The sequence below is a fragment of the Balaenoptera physalus genome (genome assembly GCF_965194825.1).
Source record: "Balaenoptera physalus genome assembly, chromosome: 15".
Classification (NCBI taxonomy): Eukaryota; Metazoa; Chordata; class Mammalia; order Artiodactyla; family Balaenopteridae; genus Balaenoptera; species Balaenoptera physalus.
This window is the reverse complement of record NC_138894.1, coordinates 14035201-14056296: the sequence shown is the minus strand read 5'-3', so window position 1 is coordinate 14056296 and position 21096 is coordinate 14035201. Positions and strand designations below refer to the sequence as shown.

The following is a 21096-nucleotide window of genomic DNA, read 5'->3' as shown; positions in this document are numbered from 1 at the left end:
AAAATCAATCTTAAAACTATAGCCATAAGCCAAAGCAAAAGGGCATTATCTTTGAAACATATATTATGCTGCCACAATCACTATTATTTAACATTTTTCTGGAAGTATAGACAATACAGTTGAAACTGTCATGCCACAGATGGCATGACTATGGAGAAAAACATAAGAATAGATGGAAAGCTTTAAGAAACAGTTCAGTAAGGTATCTGGTTTCTAAAGAAGTACGTCAAATCTGAAAAAAAATTTTCTTTGCTTGAATAAGACAAATTTATCATAACATTTTGGTAAAGAAAAAAGGAGTATGTGCCCTAGTAAATATCAAATATAATATTACAGAGGGGAATGGTCAAAGAGCACAATGTGTAATAGTAGTATAGAAGCAGAATTATGCACAGAGGAAAATTTAGAATATGGTTAAGGTGACCTTTTAAATCTGTGAAGAGGGGACAATGAGCTAACCATTTGGAAAAAAATAAGGTCCTTACTGAAGGACAGTATATATATATATATATATATATATACAATTTTTTTTTTTTTTTTAAAGGACCATATATAGTGAAATGCCATAGGGGTAGAGGTAGGAATACAACTGAAATGTATAGATTTCCAAAGGGAGAAGTAGGGAAGAATATATAGTGCTTATCATTAGGTGGTAAGATTTGAGAAGACTTTGATTTTATAATTTCCAACAATGACAATTTATTACTTATGAACCTAAGTAAATAATCATTTAGTCACAGAATAAATATGTTGCGAACTACTCCTTCAGGAAGCACGGTCTCTTGAAATATTTATAAGCTGAGTATATTAAATATAAAGTACATTTATTTCATAGATTTTTTTTCCAAAGGGAAGTTATTTCATTTCCCTAAAGAAAACAACTCAGTTTGCCCTTTTGAAGTGCAATGGCTGATTAGACCTGGTTTATATAACATGCTATTTTAAATTTAAAACCAAACTAGGCTTTCCGGGTTGTACTTATGATTTTTAAAGCCTCAATGATGCTTGAAAATTGCAATATTTTGGTTAACATGTTTTTAATAAAGGATATTATGCATATAAATGCAGTTCTCGCCTTTGGTACAATATCCTTGTAAATAAAATTTGCAGATCTCTTTTCTCTTCTCCAACTCTGCATCATGATCAAATTTACATTGATCTCCCTGTTCACAAAAAAAGAAAAGAAGAAAGAGAAAAAAAAAAGAAACCACTGAATTGAATTTTCTCCATGGTGTTTCATGGTAGAACTACGGTCATATCTCCAGTCTTTAAATAATGAGCTAATAATAATTCAAACAGTCCTTAGAATTCTTGCCCAAGACAGTGGATGTGGCTGTGTGCAGAGAGCCAGCACAGGCAGCATGACCTCAGAGGATACTGCCTGGCTCCACCAGCACTCACCATTTCTAGCTGAGCTACTCTGGGGACTTATTTAACCTCCTCGTTTGGCCATGTTAAAAACAAGCATAATAACAGTAACTACAGTTCACTGTGTCACTGTAAAGATTAAAACATTTAATATTAGTAATCTACTTCGAACAGTACTTGCCATACGGTCAGCATCATGTGTTTGTTAAATAAAATCTCAAGTTATATTACTGCCCCAGAATATAATTAAATGAGTTCTGATATACAGTATTCAATGCAAGATACATTTTGAAGAACCAGTTTTATTACAACTATATGAGAAATGAAAAAACTAACCACCCCCTAAAATGACTTTAAATTTTAAAGATGATTTCAGAAGTTAAAATGATTTATGATACCCCTATAAATTTACCTTAATACATCTCCCTTCCAGAAAGTATTTACAGATTTGTTTTCCTTTATGTTCCACTGTGTGCTGATTAATAAATTCCTGAGTCATAACCTTCCATTTTTTCCCTGGTTTACTATACTGCAAGAAAAAAAATTATTTAAATAAAACATATGAAGTAGTAAAAAGGTATTAAAATTTATAGTCAAATGAATCTAGAAAGCAGTATACATTGATTATTAAAAGTAGTGAAGACTGGACATTCTGATGCTATTCATTTACTTAGAGAGAGATATGCTTCTAGAAAAGTGCTTATTGCTATACTAGTAGTTGCAAAGAACCCTATTTCTAATTCAATGAGGACACACAACTACATTTTTCAAAATAAAATTATGAAAATCTTGAAAATTAACAATAATACTTTGGCAAAGGTACAATAAAATATTTACTTTCATGTACTGTTGATAGAAGATGTAAAATATTCATATTGTTTGACACAAAATTTGTACTTTTCAGGATTATTCTGAAGGAATTATCAGGAAGGCACACAAAGATTTATTCACAAAAATAACTACTGCAGAATTATTTACAAGTAAAACAAACAAACAAAACAAAATCTAGAAATACTGTACCCATCCAAAACTAGGAGACAAGTCAAACACATTATGATACATTTAGGTGGCAGAATATTATGTTGTCATTAAAAAATCATGGGATGGACAGACAACTTGGGGACATAAGAAAATGTTCACAATACCTTACCAAGTGAAAATGTGACCCCAGTTTATAATAATAAAGACAAAGAAAAAGACTAAAAGAATACACCCCTACCTTTAACAGTGTATGTCTCTAGATGTACCTCTAAAAAATTATAGATTGCTTGCGTGTGTGGTTATTTTGTACTTTCTATAGGAAAAAAATGGAGGATGTATTATCTTTAACTTTAAATTTAAAAAAATAAGAAAAACTAGTATGTGGTAGAAAATCTCACAGCCTTACTTATTTTTCTTAGTTCTTCTCCTCAGTCCCCTATTCAACTTTTGCTACAAGTGTAAGAGGGTTGAGTAGCAAGAGAGTATGATGCTTAGCCAAGCTAAGGACTTCCACTCATGAGCGCTATAAAACACCACTGTTTTTCAGGCTCTTAGCACGCATAGTGCCTTGAACATCGAGGAGCTTAATAACTATTGACATTTGCTCTTCTGATTTGATATCAGTTTTCCCTTTTCCCTCAATTTGTTAGAAGATGGAGAACAAAGCACAATCTACTGAAAACAGGAAACTGCCTCACAGCAAACACTTAAGGAAATAGATGGCTAAACTTAAATCTGATCCTCAGCACTCCCAACAGATGAAATACATATTTTACTAGAAGAATTCTGAAAAAAAGTATAAGAATACCAGGAAAATAGATAATCTTTGAGGTTCTTTTAAAAAAATATATATATACCCAAATTGCCCAAGGAAAACGCAAAGAAACTGCTTATACTCTACTCTGATAGGATCATTTAAAATGTCTTAAATCTATGCAAATTTTACTTACAAACATTTTCTATTTCTAGGCTCACTTAGAACAAGTAGATATAAATGACCAGTTCACATATGCCTTCTGTACAAGGAATTGTGGCTGTAATAAAATAGGCAGCCAAAGAGAGTGCATTGTGCAAAGTCAATGAGCCAACCTGAGGAATATAACTCTGAAATTAAAAAGTAAAAATATTAGGTAATCACCCTCCCCCCCAAAAAAACGCTGAAAAATGTACCAAGTTGTACCTATGTTTCATTAATAACTCACTCTTTCTGTTTATGTTACTTTCTAATGATACCCCTCGTTGTCTTAACGGAGGATCGTGGGGGGCTGTTTTTTTTCCAGTTTAGCTCTGTTTAAACGAGTAGTAAGTATAGCAGTACCCATAACTATGGGAAAACTGACTATAATCAAGGTATTCTAGAAAATCTAAAGCAACTTAAACAAAATTTCAGGATAAAATAAAGTGCCTAGAAGATCTGATCTTTTAAGCTTGAGCCTACAGAAGAACCACAAATGTCCTCTGTCCTTTTTTTAAATTTTTAATTTAATTTTTATTTTATATAGGAGTATAGTTGATCCACAATGTTGTGTTGTCCTCTATCCTTAAGATCTTTTATGAACTATAAGAGCTGGAAGAACGACAGAAGTAATCTAGTTCATCACCCTCATTGGACAAATATGAAAACTGAAGATTAGTGAAGTTAGTGACTTGCCAAAGGTTACGTTTCATGTTAGTAGAATCAGATAGAACTCTTTGCACTATATCACACTGTTTCAAAGAAAACACAATTCAAGAAAGAGGGAGAAGGAACTCCCTGGTGGTCCAGGGTTAGGACTCTGCGCTTCTACCGCAGGGGGCATGGGTTTGATCCCTGGTCAGGGAACTAGGATCCCGCAAGCTGTGCGGTGTGGCCAGAAAAAAAAAAAAAGAAAGAAAGAAAGAGGGAGAGAAGGAAAAGACAGAGAAAGGGAGGGAAAAACCAAACTATCCACTTGGTGATTTTAAAATTTACTTACTCTAGAGGATGTATTATATTGGTATAGGGAACAAGAGCATAAAAGATTTTTTAAATATACTAAAAGGAGGAGGAAATTAAGGATCTACTGGGAAAAGAATATGTATTTATAAAAAAATTTAATAGTTACTATAAAGACTAAAAAATTTTAGGAGTTGTATGGCCAAAAGAATGAATAAGGCTTTAAAATCCATCAAAAGGTTTGCATGTTCTGTGACTATACTTGAGTTTTCAAGAAAATTAGTGTGGACATGCAGGTATTCCTAAATTTATCTGGCCTTTGGAGGATCTTAATACTCCTTGAAAAGGCAAGGGTAAAAATGGATCTATGTTGGCCACTCCAGGTATGTTCACTCTACCCTGGATGGGCCTCCGCCAAAGCACTCCTGAACATGAGCTGCTTCCTTGGACTCTGACACGCTCCTGCTTGTTTCTGGAACCGTAAGAAGAAATCTCTCATGAAAGCCAATAAACTGACATAGTGTTGATAACATATTTTAATCTTGATAAAGAAAGGAAAAATATTCTAAATCTGATAAATGCAAAAGAAAGAATTTATTCTGATTTTCTACTACATGATAAAGAAATCTTTTAGTTGCAGCCCAGATCTGCAAACATCTAAAATGTTAGTGCTTGAAGAGGCCATTAGAGTTAATACTGTACTCTAATTTTACAGACTGAGCAAACTGAAGCTCAGAGATAGGCAGTAACATGATCAACACCATACTTTCTTGGAAGCTAATTTTTTTTCACATATAGGGTGTAAGTACTGAATATAGGAGAAGGCTTACTTAGAAAACACTCATATTAATTTGGTCTAGTGAAAGCAGCATATCCTAGACATCTACACGTGTCTAGAAAGATGGACAGGCAGGTTATAGTCACCCAGAAATTCTAAGCTTGTTTCCATGGAACGGTGAGTTAAGAGTAAATGTTAGTAGGTGTGTAGGAAAAAAAGAGTTCATGGTCAAGTAAATTTTGAAAATGATGGGTTGAACAAAGTAAAACAGACTTCTTTATGCCTGACCTGCTCAGAGTGTTTAATACATTAATGTTGACTGAGAATCCCCAAGAGTAGCATAGCATGTGCTGGGTTTCACAAATTCATTTGGGCCCAAACTTCTTTTTTCTGTTAACAACTCCCTAAGTAGTACATTAATGAGTACATATTAAGAAATCTTTGCCCATTATCTTTAAACCCAGAAATGAGAAAACTGAGAATTTTCCAATTACAATATGTTACTATCCCTCTTCTTTTTTTTTTAATTTTTAAAAAAATTTTGGCTGCATTGGGTCTGCGTTGCTGCGCACAGGCTTTCTCTAGCTGTGGTAAGCAGGGGCTGCTCTTCGTTGCGGTGCGCGGGCTTCTCATCGCGGTGGCTTCTCTTGTTGCAGAGCACGGGTTCTAGGCGCGTGGGCTTCAGTAGTTGTGGCACGTGGGCTCAGTAGTTGTGGCGCACAGGCTTAGTTGCTCCGCGACATGTGGGATCTTCCCGGACCAGGGCTCGAACCCATGTCCCCTGCATTGGCAGGCAAATTCTTAGCCACTGCACCACCAGGGAAGCCCCTACTATCCCTTTTCTATCAATCAAGGTTGCAGCTACTGATAACCCACCCTTGCTCTGTACAAGTCAATCAAATCTTACTGGAACAGTGGCAGAATACAGGAATTGGACCACTCTAATCCAGAAAGTCGCTACAAGGTTGAAATGTACTGTTCAGAGTTCAGTTCAATTCAACATATATTTATTCAATATCTACTATACACATAGTTCATAAATTCATCTTTCCAACCATTTATACCTCCTTTCTTCTCTTTTAATGATTTCAACTGTAATAAGTAAGTGAATTTACCGCTATCTCCCTTCTTGTTCCTGCTACGTATTGAGCTATTAGAATTTTATTGCCATTTGCATCTAGGGACCATGACTCCTAGGAAAGGAAAGTACAACAGAGAACTAATAGAACAAACATGTTTGCTTTCAGACGTATCAATTTTATTTTGAGGTGCTTTCCAACTTACCGATTTTATTTCGAGGCACCAAAACGTGCATCTGTGTACTACTATCAAAACTAATTAAAACAATACTTCTTTTCTGAATTCATCTATACTCATTTGATCTGAACTGGAAAATTTTCATTACTAGGAAAGTAGCATTAAAATCACAATGCTGGGCTTCCCTGGTGGCACAGTGGTTAAGAATCCGCCTGCCAATGCAGGGAACATGGGTTTGAGCCCTGGTCCGGGAAGATCCCACATGCCGCAGAGCAACTAAGCCCGTGCACCACAACTACTGAGCCCATGTGCCACAACTACTGAGCCCGCGCACCTAGAGCCCGTGCTCCACAACGAGAAGCCACCACAGTGGGAAGCCCGCACACCGCAACGAAGAGTAGCCCCCGCTCACTGCAACTAGAGAAAGCCCGCGCTCAGCAGCGAAGACCCAGTGCAGCCAAAAGTAAATAAATAAAATAAATAAATTTAAAAAAGAATCACAATGCTTTCTTTTGCAGCCAAATAAGTTACAAAATGGAAAAGCTCCTCTCCTCATTATATATAAGTTCTCAGTACCTCTTGAAAGTCATCCGTTCCTGTAAACACATTAGGCCCTTTATTGGCCCTTCCTCCACGGTCTTTGCGTTTGATTTTCTTCGGTAAGCCGCGTCCACGAGCAACATTAAAACTTTTAACCCTCTGTTCAATACCTAAAAAAGTTAAAATGTACTTCAGATAGTTAAAAAAAACAGCACACTAGACAATCTACTAGTTTACAGGGAATAGCATATTTTAAATAGTCTATAATGTACAGTGTATTCTTTTTTTCCCTTTAGATTCAGTGAAAAAAATTAATTCAGTCTTTACATTTTACTTCGTGGGTACTGCTCCTTATTGTCTTGTTTCTTAAGGGATGTTAACAACATAAGGAAGGCAAGAAACAAGGATATATACATGGCTGGAGAGGTCAAATCTAGTTTTATTCTCAATTTTCCTTAGAATAAGCAATTAACAAGGTTTTCTGTTTTTAAGAGAATTAAATATTACCATTCATCTCTAAGGAAGACATTGTAGGTATTAGTGATTAATTTGTGGCAAATTGAGTTTCTATTGATAATGCTGAATAGACATCACATATATCTCCAAGCAAAATTTATATTTGTCTTTTACTTTTGAAAAACTTGATATTTAAAAGTCTCTAAAGAGATACTCAAATGACTAAAATTAGTAAGTTACAATACAAAGTGATTTCTCATTATACCAGAGTCATATTGAACTAATAAGTTTTCTAATGATATTAAACCTACAAAAGAGCCAATAGATATATAGAAAAATGTTTCACTTCATTAAAGAAATCAAAGAAATTAAAAATTTAAAGATAACATGACTATTTTCACCTCAAAGAATAATGTTGGTAGGGATTTGGAGAAATTGGCATCTGCACACACTGGCAGGGGTGTTATAAATTGCTACATCACCTTTTTGGATATCAACTTGGTATATGGATCAAAAATCTTCAAATGTAGCTATGTCTTTTGACTCAATTCTACATTTTAGCATTTACTCTCAAAAAAAAAATGTTTGCCAAGATATGTATAAATATGCAGGGTTAATCACAGAATTTTTAAAAATGGGTGCAACTTAAATCCCAAATAATTACTAACAAACAAACCTAACACTTTATTAGACAAATTATGGCATATCTATTTAATTGAATAGAATGTAGACATTAAAGTCTACTCATTAACAAAAGAATGACTGAGATACAATTCACAGTTAAGGGAAAAAAACCAAGTTATAACAGTGTATAGTTTTTTGTTAAAAAATAATTGTCAAAAAATTCTGGACGAATGTATACTGGGGAATTCCCTGGCAGTCCAGTGGTTAGGACTCCGTGCTTCTACTGCAGGGGGCCTGGGTTTGATCCCTGGTTGGGGAACTAAGATCCCACAAGCCGGGGCACAGCCAAAAACAAAAAAAAAGTATACCAAAAATATTAATAGTAATTGTCTCTGGGAGTAGGGATTCAAACTGCTTTTGTTTTATCTTTGATCTTTGCTGGGTTATCTTTTCTACACATAGAAAAAGTTTTCTGCATTTGAGCATATATTATTTTCATAATTCTGGGGGAAAAAATGAAAGTCAAAATAAAATGCAATACTCAATTCTTTAACAGAACAAACAGAAAGAGTTTGAAAGGAAGAACCCCAGGTGGGAAAGGATGAACAAGGCCTCTACATTCCCCTTATTCCCCAAGAGGAATGATCCCTGACACCACTGTGTCTGGACTCCAGGAACAAACTTACTAATTACAGTAGCATATGCATAGACAAATTCCTGTCTCTTTAGTTCAACAAAGCCTAGATCCACATTTTTCAAAGGAATTTTGCTTGGAAATCAAGAAAAAATAAAGCCATAAAAATAACCAGATTTACTCGTAACTGATTCCTTTTTTCAATGGTAATTAAATGATAGTTACATAGGGCTTGGGTGCTTCATTACTTCACCTCAGCCTCATCTCGCTCCAGTTTTCTTGAAGCAGACATATTGAATGGACAGTTCTTAAGGCTGATTTGACCCTGATGTGACCCATAATTTCTATGGCAATCTTGTACTGGTCTCTCCAGGGACGATGTACCTCAATATAGCAGATGAATAGGTTATCACTCCAGAAATGTCTTTAGATTATGTTCTTATTTCAGATCCTGAAGAATGTCTATAGTCCTGAGTACATTTACAGAGCAAAGATGATCACTACATTTTAAAGCCTAATAAAAGAATAGCTTCCCAGGATTCTGTCCTTACAGGTCTAAAACATAAAAGTAATACAGAGTAACAGAGACAGCTGAAAAAGGTAGGTTATTTCTTTCAGTATACTGATACCATATAGAAGGGAGGGGAAAAACATAACAGGAAAGTTGTTTTACATTTTTATGCACTTTAAAAATATTAAGAAATCTTTTAAATTCAAATTTTAAGATATCATGCAGATTGAAATATTTGTAGATTTTTGTCCTCAAGGTCTACAAAATAAATAAAAACGAATTCAGGAAGCACAGGAATAAGCTGATCATGGGAAAGGACAAAGAAATTTAAGATTTTACTTCATATTTACCTGTTTTAATAAGGTTCTCGTATTAAAACACAGACAATTTCAAACTTACCTTGCTGAATTCCTTTCAATCTTTGTTTTTTCCCTGGTTCTTTAGAAAATGATGATCCCAAAGCAGTATTTGAGGTTTCTTTAGCTTGCCTGTATTGTTTCAGCTGACTGGCAAAATCTTCCTCTGTTTCCTGACTGTAGTTACCAAAGTTCTCATCACTGTAGTTACCAAAGTTCTCATCACTGTAGGTACTGTACTCATCATATTCTTTACTTTTAAATTTTCTGTTATGTTGACTCTTCTTTGATGCCATGTAGCTTCCTGATATATGTCCACGCTAAGTGAAAACGCACAACCATTATCAAGATTTTTCAGTTATATATAGGAATTGATAGTAACACAGGACATCTTTTTTCCCCCAGAAAGTTGGGAGAAAGAAGGGGAAAAGACAGTTATTAGTTCTGCCTCTTGGTTAGAACTTATCTATGGCACTATTTAAAACTAAGTTCAAAAAGCTAAATGCTACTCTGATGTTATTAAACACTATAATGTTCATAGAACATGGCTGGAGAGTGTGTCTTGTGCACCTTCTGTTCTCCATGTCCATGTCTCATGTTTCTCATGCTCCATGCCTCGATATTTATACACATAACAGTACTTTAAAATCCATACTGTCATACAGGAATTCTGTCTCCAAAAAAACTGAAGAGGTCTTTTTGAAAACAGAAAAAAAAAAATAGTAAAACAGCTTGGAGCAAGGGTAGAAAATATATAGAGTCTCCTAAGATTCAAAAATTCCCAAATGACGCGTTTAAGCACATTATATTTAATTAAAAAACCATATGTAAAGTCAAATTTGTAAAAAGAAAATATATTTGAGGTCTAATAGAAAAAACAGAGATTTCCCTAATTGTAAAAAACATCTAATGAATAAATTGCTCATTAGAAACTATTTATTGCACTTATACATTATTAATTTTAATGCTTTTTACTAAAGCATGTAAAAACAAAAAATACATTGTAGTCCTAGAAGTTCATTTAATGATAGTAATTCAACTATATCTCTATTCACTGAAATATTTTTATTACTTCTATCATATCTATTGTCAATTTTTTTATAAGAAAGCAAGAAAAAATTGCATATAATTACAGCTTGAGGATCTAGAAAAAGTCAGACCATGACTCATTTTCAGTTTAGTACCTTTTAAATGTGATATAAAAATACTGCCCTGGCAGAATACTAACATGAGACTGTGTTTTTAATAAAATGCAGAGAACATACAGAGTGAAGTAAGTCAGAAAGAGAAAAACAAATATCGTATATTAACTCATATATGTGGAACCTAGAAAAATGGTACAGATGAACCGGTTTGCAGGGCAGAAATAGAGACACAGATGTAGAGAACAAACGTATGGACACCATGGGGGGAAAGCGGGGCGGGGTGGTGGTGGTGGTGCTGGGATGAACTGGGAGATTGGTATTGACATATATACACTAATATGTATAAAATAGATAACTAATGAGAACCTGCTGTATAAAAAATAACAATAAAATAAAATTCAAAAATTCAAAAAAAATAAAAAGTAAAATTCAGAGAAATACTAAGTCCTTTTCAGCAATTATAAAATAGAGAAAAAGTATATAACTAAAGCAATCAAGAAAATCAATTAGCTCATCAATTTTAAATTTTGAAGACATTATATTAGATTTCCAAATTTTTTTAAGCAACATTTTTAAAGTTTATAAACTGTTCTCAGTCTAGCACTTCAGAAATTCAGAAGGGGATTTATAACTATAACCAAAAGGCAGTTTCTTACATTTTAAAAAAAGCCACTATGAAAATAAAACAAAAAATAATTGCTTTGATTAAGTTGAAGATTAATTAATTAGTTGAATGGTACTTACATTTCCTTTTATAAAAAATGTGATTACATTAATTCTTCAATGATATATTTCAACGCCTAATGAGCAAGGATTACTCTGTTAATGGGCGAGTATGAATTTTTCTCTAGAGATTAGATGCTTTTCACAAAAGCTTTAAGTCTTAATCCAATTCTCTGATTTTTCACAGCCTTTACAAAAATAATCTCCATAATTCCTACTTTTTCAAGCAGAATTATCCCTAAACTTTCAATTCATCCCTCGTTTTCCCAACTGCAAATAATCCTAATAGCCCTCTAATTATGCAAACCTCAGGGCTTCTTCTGCAGTGACAGACTCTAACGTGGCTTGCTGCAGTGCTTAGTGTTTGCATCAGGGCACCACCCATGCGGTGCAAGCTCTCCAGGAAGCGCTAAATGAATGAGGGGTTACAGAGCAGCCCCAGTTCTCTAGGAGAGTATCTCCTCGTGCTTCACATGTTCACCATTTGGAATGAACAAAATGTACTCACCAGCAAGGATCTAGCAAGTATTTTTAAAAGCCCTCCTAAAGATAAAAGAAATGAAAAAGACTATAAATTTTACTGGAGGATATAGTTTCTCCAATCACTCTGCTTATTGATTATTAGGCTATCTACCTGCTAGAATGTCTGTGGGGGCAGATTTGGTTTCTGTTACACAGGCTGTCACTCTAAGCATGAAATAAGAGAACAGGAGACCCTGAGCAAGGATGAGGAAAAAGGAGATATATTAAGTCCTCTAATTTAATAGCTAGATGCTGATACTATATTCTATTGTCGGCCTATAACTGTAGAAGTGTCATACAGTAGATACTTGCTATCTAATTACATGAGATTTTTAGGATATACTTTCTAACCTCAATGAGTCAACCCTAAAGCATATGTGAAGGAAATGATCCTGAACTTTCTCTTCTAATGGCAGACTAGGTAATTTAATTCAGATCAGTCCTCCTCCTAAAAAAATGCAGCAAAGATAGACAAGATATTTTTTTCAGACCACTGTAGACATCAGAGAGCTAACAAATTAGTGAAGGATTACTGGACCATTACCCATGGAGTAGATGAAAATCCCCAGAAGTGAGCAGTATTTGGAGCTGTTTTTGCTCTGAAAGCATCAGCCCAGCATGAAAAATCATCTGGAAGGTTCAACAGCACTTTTGACTATCCTTTCAATCTTTGGGAACAAAAGGAGTCCAGAGTCTGGAAAAAGCGGAAGCCTTAGCGACCCCCACCCACCAGAACTCAGGAAGTCTGGGGTTTTTCAGATACATGCACACTGACCCGAATACTCCTCAGTGCTCCTGAAAGCATCAGGATTTTTCTAGCACAAAATAATATTCAGATTGAAGATTCTGTTCATACAGTGCAACATATTTAAGGAAGACATAAAGTATATCATGTTGTTTTAAATTTTTTTTCTGTTTAAAACACATCAAATAATGTTTGCACTTGAAGAGGTAGGTGGCACAAAATTCATATACTGAAGCCCTAACCCCCAGGACCTCAAAATATGACAGTGTTTAGAGAAAGGGCCTTTAAAGAGGTGATTAAGTTGAAATGAGGATGTTAGGGTGGGCCCTCATCCAATTTGACTGCTGCCCTTATAAGGGGAAATTTGGACACACAGAGACACCAAGAGTCCACGTGCACAGAGGAATGACCATGTGAGGACAAAGCAGCATGAAGGTGACCATCTACAAGCCAAGGAGAAAGGCCTAAACAGATCCTTCCCTTGTGGCCCTCAGAGGAAACCAAACCTGCCAGCACCTCGATCTTGGACTCAGATCTAGCCTCCAGACAGTGAGAAAATAAATTTCTGTTGTTTAAGCCACCAGTCTGTGGTATGTTGTTATGGCAGCCCCAGCAAACAAATACATGACATATTCTTTATTTTCAAAGATTTAAAATTTGTAGCATATGTCTTATAAAATATTTTTTTAAATATCAGAAAGCAAAGAATGAAATTGAAAGTTTAATTTTTCTCTTTAAAAAGCAGTAACTCAAAACCACAGTGAGATATCATTTCACACCAATTAGGAAGGCTGTTATCCAAAACAAAACAAACAAACAAAAACAGAAAATAACAAGCTTGACAAGGATGTGGAGAAATCAGAAAAATCTCATGCATCGTTGGTGGAAATGTAAAATGGTGCAGCCTTTGTGGGAAACAGTTGGTAGTTCCTCAGAAAGTTAAATGTAGAAATAACATATCATCAAGCAATTCCACTCCTAGGTCTATACTCCAAAGAATTGAGAGCAGAGTCTCAAAGAGATACCTATACACCCACGTTCATAGCAGCATTATTCACAATACGCAAAAGGTGGAAGCAGTCCAAGTATCTATTGACAAAATGTGGTATATACATATAATTGAATATTATCCAGCTTTGAAAAGGAAGGAAATTCTGATACATACTACAACACAGATGAACCTTGAAAAAATTATGGTAAGTGAAATAAGCCAGACACAAAAGGACAAATACGGCATGATTCCACCTATATGAAGTACCTAGAGCAGGCAAATTCATAGAGATGGAAAGTAGAATAGTGGTTACCAGGAGTGGAGGGAGGGGGAAATTAGGTATTATTGCTTGATAGGTACATGGCTTCTATTTAGGAAGATGAAAAAGTTCCGGAAATGGACAGAAGTAATGGTTGCACAACATCGTAAATAAACTTAATGTCACTGAACTATATATTTTAAAATGGTGAAAATAGTGAATTTTTCCAAAGACATACAAATGGCCAACAGACACATGAAAAGATGCTCAACATCACTAATCATCAGGGAAATGCAAATCAAAACCACAAGGATAGGGCTCCCCTGGTGGCGCAGTGGTTAAGAATCCGCCTGCCAATGCAGGGGACACGGGTTTGATCCCTGGTCTGGGAAGATCCCACATGCCGCAGAGCAACTAAGCCCGTGCGCCACAACTACTGAGCCTGCGCTGTAGAGTCTGCAAGCCACAACTACTGAGCCCACGTGCCACAACTACTGAAGCCCATGTGCCTAGACCCCATGCTCCACAACAAGAGAAGCCACCGCGCACCGCAACGAAGAGTAGCCCCCGCTCCCTGCAACTAGAGAAAGCCAGCGCACAGCAACAAAGACCCAATGCAACCAAAAGTAATTAATTAATTAATTAAAAAAAAAATAAAACCACAAGGATATATCTATCACCTCACACCTGGCAGAATGGCTATCATCAAAAAGACAAGAAATAACAAGTGTTGGTGAAAATGTGGAGAAAAGGGAACACTTGTATGCTGTTGGTGGGAATGTAAATTGGTGCAGCCACTGTGGAAAACAGTACAGAGGTTTCTCAAAATATTAAAAATAGAACTACCAAATATCCAGCAATTCCACTTTGGGGTATTTTCCCAGAGAAAATAAAAACACTAATTCGAAAAGATATGCACCCCTATGTTCACTGCTGCATTGTTTATAATAGCCAAGATATGGAAGCAACCTAAGTGTCCATTAATAGATGAACGGATAAAGAAGATACAGTATATATATATATATATATATATATATATATATATATATATATATATATATATATATATATATATACACGCAGTATATGCAGTATATATACAATGGAATATTACTCAGCCATAAAAAAGAATGAAATCTTGCCATTTGTGACAATAAGGACGGACTTAGAGGGCATTATGCTAAGTGAAATAAGGCAGATAGAGAAAGAGAAATATCACTATTATTTCTCTTATACGTGGAATCTAAAAGCCAAAACAAATGAGCAAACATAACAAAACAGGAACAGATTCACAGATAGAACAAACAAGTGGTTACCAGAGGGGAATGGGGATGAAATAGGTGAGGGAGATTAAGAGGTATAAACTTCCAGTTGCAAAATAAAGGAGTCACAGGGATAAAATGTACAGCATAGGGAAAACAGTTAATAATAATGTAATATCTTTGTATGGCGACAGATGGTAACCAAACTTATTGTGGTGATCGTTTTGTTATGTATAGAAATATTGAATCCTATGTTGTGCACATGGAACTAACACAGTGTCATAGGTCAATTATACTCCAATTAAAAAAAAAAAGAGAGAGAGAAAAAGAAATAGTTAAAATGGTAAATTTTATGTTAGGTATATTTTATGACAATAAAAATAAAGGCAATACCTGAGGAAATGGAATGTCATAATCCCTGTAGAAACCACTTCTTTTTCTGTGGGAACTTTCTGTATGTTCGACCTCTGAATCAAGGCTGTAGTCTGAACTATCATCACTGGATGGAGAATTATGCTAAAAGAAGGAAAAACCAAAAATGTTACATTTACAAAAGGAAGAAAATTTAACTAGTAACTAGATAAGCTTGTTTCAGCCAGAGGTGCCAACCAATAGATTATATTATCCTAGTAGATTCTGAAGTATTAACTGGAAAATTCTTGCTCCAAAGACCACCTCCACCCCAACTTCTCTGAAATTTTCTGAGGAATAGTACATTTTCCTCTTTTCTCGGGGATTTTAATGGCAGCATTTTCCCCATCATCCCTTTGGCCCAAGGACTTCAAATAGAAAATACTGCACCTCTAGGCTCTAAAGTAGTCTTAACTTTAAGTTAATCTTTATTTTTTAAATTTTTTAAAATTTTTGGCTGCGTTGGGTCTTCGCTGCTGTGCGCGGGCTTTTAGTTGCTGCGAGCGGGGGCTACTCTTCGTTGCAGTGCACGGCTTCTCACTGCGGTGGCTTCTCTTGTTGTGGAGCATGGGCTCTAGGCACGCGGGCTTCAGTAGTTGTGCCACACGGGCTCTAGAGCGCAGGCTCAGTAGTTGTGGCGCACGGGCTTAGTTGCTCCGTGGCATGTGGGATCTTCCCAGACCAGGGCTCGAACCCGTGTCCCCTGCATTGGCAGGCGGATTCTTAACCACTGCACCACCAGGGAAGCCCCTAAGTTAACCTTAAAGGAAATAAAATTTGTTCCTCATCACCAAAAAGAGTCCTAGAACATGAATAGAGTATGAATTAATTTATTTTTTACGTAAAACAGCTTTAGAGTTCTTAATCTATTACATAAGTACCCTAAATCTAAAAGATATCAAAACATTCCAAATTATAAATATAACATAATCCAACCCACAAAATTGAACAAAGATGAAATGCAAACCACAAGTAATTGACAGTGATTGACAAATATCAAGAATAAGGTTTTTCAAATATGAATGCAATTTCAAAAAAAAAAAATCACTAAATATCCTCTATCTAGCCAAAATAATTACCTTCCCAGGTTAAGCACCCTCTTTAAAAATTTTTTTTGAAGTTCTTATCAACAAAGACACTGGCTCTGTATTTTATCATCCTTGCATTCCCAGCATCTAAGACTAGAACAAACTCAGTAAAAATGTGCTGAACTAAATTGACCTCCTGATACTTTCAGAGTAGAAGGATCCGTTTTCTTCTACTCCATTCTTAAATGCTGGTTTAAGAAGACAAACTTTTCCTCCACCTTGTTCTTAAATGTTCTGGGGTTTAGTTTTGGGGTGCTGTTAATTCTGCTTTTGTTGATTTGATAGGTGATATGAAGATCTTTTTATAATTATGCTATGAAATGCTTCAAGCTTAACTACCTAATCTTTTTGGTTAGGACTTGAAATAAATATTGTCCATTTAAAAGCCAAGTTTGCTCTGTTACTAGCAGAAGTCAGCTCTGGCTCAAAAGAAAACCTTTCACTTGAAGAACACTAAAGGCGTAAGGCTTGCTTAAGAAGAAGTTCAAACAAAGGCATTGCTTCAGGAAGAGCCATCAGAGAAGAGAAGATTCTGTTAAAGGGAGAAGATTCTTCAGGCTAGCCCCCAAAAATGAGTCTAGAACACAGACTTTAAGAAGTCATTAGGAAGGCTATTTATTATAAAATAATACATATGTGGCTCACCTACAGTAATAAGAAGTAGAGTAATTATTAACCCAAAATTAGCAATTGGACTACATTAAAAATAGCTGGAAGTAGTAGAGAGTAATTAAAAATTATTAAATTTTTATTTGTAAGTGAAAAGGATAGTATACTTTTTTTATTTCAGAATTTTTGAGTTTCTTTTTTTTGGTTATTGTTTGGTATCTGTTTAGTGTTTGAAAGTGTTCCTTTAATTTTGTTATTTTACCTATAATACACTGGTGGATTATTTCTTTCAATACACTTGGTTGGTAAGTACTAAAGTTCAAGTCTAGGGACTTCCCTGATGGTCCAGTGGGTAAGACTCCATGCTCCCAATGCAGGGGGCCCTGGTTCGATCCCTGGTTGGGGAACTAGATCCCTCATGGTGCAACTAACAGTCCGCATGCCACAACTAAGAAGTCTGCATGCCCCAACTAAGAAGTCCGCATGCCCCAACTAAAGATCCCACATGCTGCAACGAAGATCCTGCATGCCACAACTAAGACCCGGCCCAGCCAAATAAATAAATATTTTAAAAATAAATAGGGCTTCCCTGGTGGTGCAGTGGTTGAGAATCTGCCTGCCAATGCAGGGAACACGGGTTCGAGCCCTGGTCTGGGAACATCCCACATGCCACGGAGTAACTAGGCCCGTGAGCCACACTACTGAGCCTGCGTGTCTGGAGCCTGTGCTCTGTAACAAGAGAGGCCATGATAGTGAGAGGCCCGCGCACCACGATGAAGAGTGGCCCCCACTTGCCGCAACTAGAGAAAGCCCTCGCCCAGAAACGAAGACCCAACACAGCCAAAAATAAATAAATAAATAAAATTTAAAAAAATAAAAGTCACGGCTTTAAAAATAAATAAAGTTCAAGTCTCAGTGATTATCCTTTCTATAGAGCTCTTAACAAACATGACACCACAACGTGGTGAGTAAAGAGGGCAAAAGACATAGTCAAGAACTAATTAATAGGATAGCCATTTAGTGACCCCTTTAAATATTCAAACAGTAACAGAAAGAATTTAGGGACTTCAGTGACTTCCCCAAACCATGCCAGCCTTTTCACACCTTTTTGCTTTTGTATTCTCTGTGTGTCTCTTTGCTCAACGAGCTAATGCCTACCTGTCCTTCAAGATTTATCACAAAAAATCTCCATGTCCAATAGTAAGAGAACGATACTAAAGTATAATACAATACAGAGTAATCAATTAAAATGGTCTTTTAGAAGACTTTATAGAAACAACAAAATGTTTATCTGTACTATTAAGTGAAAATGCAAAATATAAAATCAATTAAATGGCGTTTCTCTAATAATAACTGTCCACAAATTCATTATTACTCCTACCCTCAAGAGGTGGAGATTAATTCCTCTCCCTCTGAGTGTGGACTAGACTTAGAAGCTTGCTTCTAGCAAACAGAATTTGTCAGAAGTGATCAGGTTATAAAAAAGACTGTAGCTTTCATCCTCGGTGCTCTCTCTTGCTCTCTTGCTTTGGAGGAAGCCAGCCAAAGCACGAGGTCGAAGAAGTGGTGTGTAAAGGGGTCCACATGGTGAGGAACGGAGGCCTGCCGAGAGCCACATGACCGAACTTGGAAGAGGATCCTGCCTTAGTCAGGAGATGACTGCAACCTCGCAGGAAGCGCTGAGCCAGAATACCGAGTTAAGCCGTGCCCACGTTCCTGACCCACAGAGACTAGGACACAAAGCTTTGTTGCTTTAAGCTTCTAAGTTTGGGGTAATACGTTGCGCAGCAATAGTTAACTAATACAGATTTTGGTATCTGGAAATGCGGTGCTGCCAGTACAAATATCTAAAAGGTAGAACTGGTTTTGGAACCAGGCGGTGGATAGAAACTGGAATGATTTTAAGAGGGCGCTAGTGAAAGCCTAGATCACCCTGAATGATTGTTAGTAAAATTTTGGACTTTGGGGCAACTTAAAGGAAAGTGAGAGATATCTTATTAAAACTGGAAAAAGGGAGATCCTTGTTATGCAGTGGCAGAAATCTAGCAACACTGTTACCTTCAGCAATATGGAAAGTAGAAAATGTGTCTAATGAACTAGGTGATCTAGTTAAGATTTTCAGGCAAAATGTTCAAAGTACCTATCTATGAGGGAAGATAGATGAATTAAAGGAAGAACTGTTAAAAAGGAACCAGGACTTGATGGTTTTAAAAGTTCTTAGCCTCAAAATATCTAACTGTGTTTTTGCGCTTCCCTTTTTTTCTTAATTAGTTTGGCCAACCCGTGCTGCAGGGGGCACAGGTTCGATCCCTGATGGGAGAACTAAGATCCTGAGTGCCGTGCGGCATGGCCAAAAAAAAAAAAAAAAAACTACTGACTTTTCATTCTAATTTGTTAAATTCTGCTTATAACTTTATTAATCCCTTCCTTTTTGTTTCTGTCTTACTTTGCTGTTTTCTAGATTTTAATATTATAATAATTTTTCTTCTGATAATTTTTTAGCTATTTTCCATATGTCAAATTCTATTATTATTTTCTTGAAATTCGGCAGATTTAGTCTGCATTCAAAGGTGTTTCTGTTTTTTGACTTTGTTATTAATGTCTAGTTTTATTGCATTGTGGTTTGAGATTGCTCTTTGTACTATTTCTACTCTATCAAATTAATTGGAGTTTTCTTTGTTGCCTATGACATGGCCTGTTTTTATGAATATTCCAAGTATACTTGAGAGGAAGATATATTCTCAGGATTCAGAGCTTACTATATATTTATAATATTTCTTTAATATCCTTACCACCTTTTCATCCATTTGATTAATCTCGTTGGGTTAAGAGAGATATACTGGTGTATCTCCTGTTATTACTGTGTTCCTGTCTATTTCTTTCATCGTTCCTATAGTTCCTGCTTTATGAAAACTGATGTTTAAGGGGATATTAAATATTAATAACAAATCGTCACTGTGAATTATAACCTTAACATTACAAAATGCCCTTCTTTGTTTCTTTCAATGCCTTTTTGACCTAAACTTGATTTTTCATATATCAACACTGTGATTTCTCCCTTCTCTTTCTTTGCATCTGCCTGGTATAGCTTTACCCACTTTTCATTTTTTTATTTTTTATTTTTTATTTTTTTCACATCTTTATTGGAGTATAATTGTTTTACAATGGTTTTACCCACTTTTTAAATCTTTCTCTTTTACATAACTTAGAGTTGGATTTTGCATTGTTGGGAGGTATATCTTTTGGTATTAGAAAGATTATATTTTTGTTTCAGTTATTTCTTTCAAGTTGTCTTTTTCCAATAACCTTAGTCCCTATCCCTTCTTTGCATACTATTTGTTTACTAGTAGGACCAATATTGAAATTAGGCAGTAACCTCTTCTTCTACTTCCTCTCTTTCATTCCCAGGATAATAATTTGAAGTACATTTAAAAATTCTCAGTTAATAACTAAAAAACTACCAATAAGGTTATCCTGCTTACCATATATTCTTCTGCTTTCCCTGACATTTTTTACAGCTGTAATGTTTTGATACATAATATACTGCCCCCCATGTCCATCATTTAGTCTCAGCTTTACAGACTAATACGTAGTGTATGTAGATCACTCTCACTTTTTCACCCAGTCATTTTGGTTACCTGAACGTGTGCTCTAGGAGATTCTATGAGAAGTCTTATGATAATAAATATTTCCTGACTTCTATTATATACAGTTTTTCTGAGGACTTTATATTTGAAGTTCGGTATTTAGCTGGATATAAAATGCTTGGCTTGCATTTTATTCAAATATGTTACTCCATTATCTTCTGGCATAAAATGTTGATATCAAAATTTTTTCTATAAATCTGACTTTCCTTTCTTAATAAGTGACTTGGTCTTTTCGCCTAAATGACCAAAGGATTCCCTTTTCCCCCAGTTCTGC

At 35.6% G+C, this 21096-nt stretch overlaps 1 protein-coding gene across 7 annotated transcripts in view; it reads right to left on the bottom strand.

Moving 5' to 3' along the window:
• ZC3H6 (zinc finger CCCH-type containing 6) overlaps window positions 1-21096 on the bottom strand; it is a 52423-nt gene that overhangs the window by 10600 nt on the left and 20727 nt on the right. For 3 of the 7 annotated variants that reach the window (XM_082426767.1, XM_082426769.1, XM_082426771.1), the window contains exons 3-7: window positions 15461-15583; window positions 9464-9740; window positions 6876-7009; window positions 1781-1897; window positions 1052-1163 (exon numbers count right to left, since the gene is read on the bottom strand). In XM_082426767.1, the coding sequence (XP_082282893.1) occupies window positions 1052-1163; window positions 1781-1897; window positions 6876-7009; window positions 9464-9740; window positions 15461-15583 (763 nt within the window). Of the gene's footprint in view, window positions 1-1051; window positions 1164-1779; window positions 1898-6875; window positions 7010-8806; window positions 9024-9463; window positions 9741-15460; window positions 15584-21096 lie in introns of those variants that run through there. The other 4 variants (XM_082426768.1, XM_082426770.1, XM_082426772.1 and 1 more) reach the window with 4 other exon arrangements.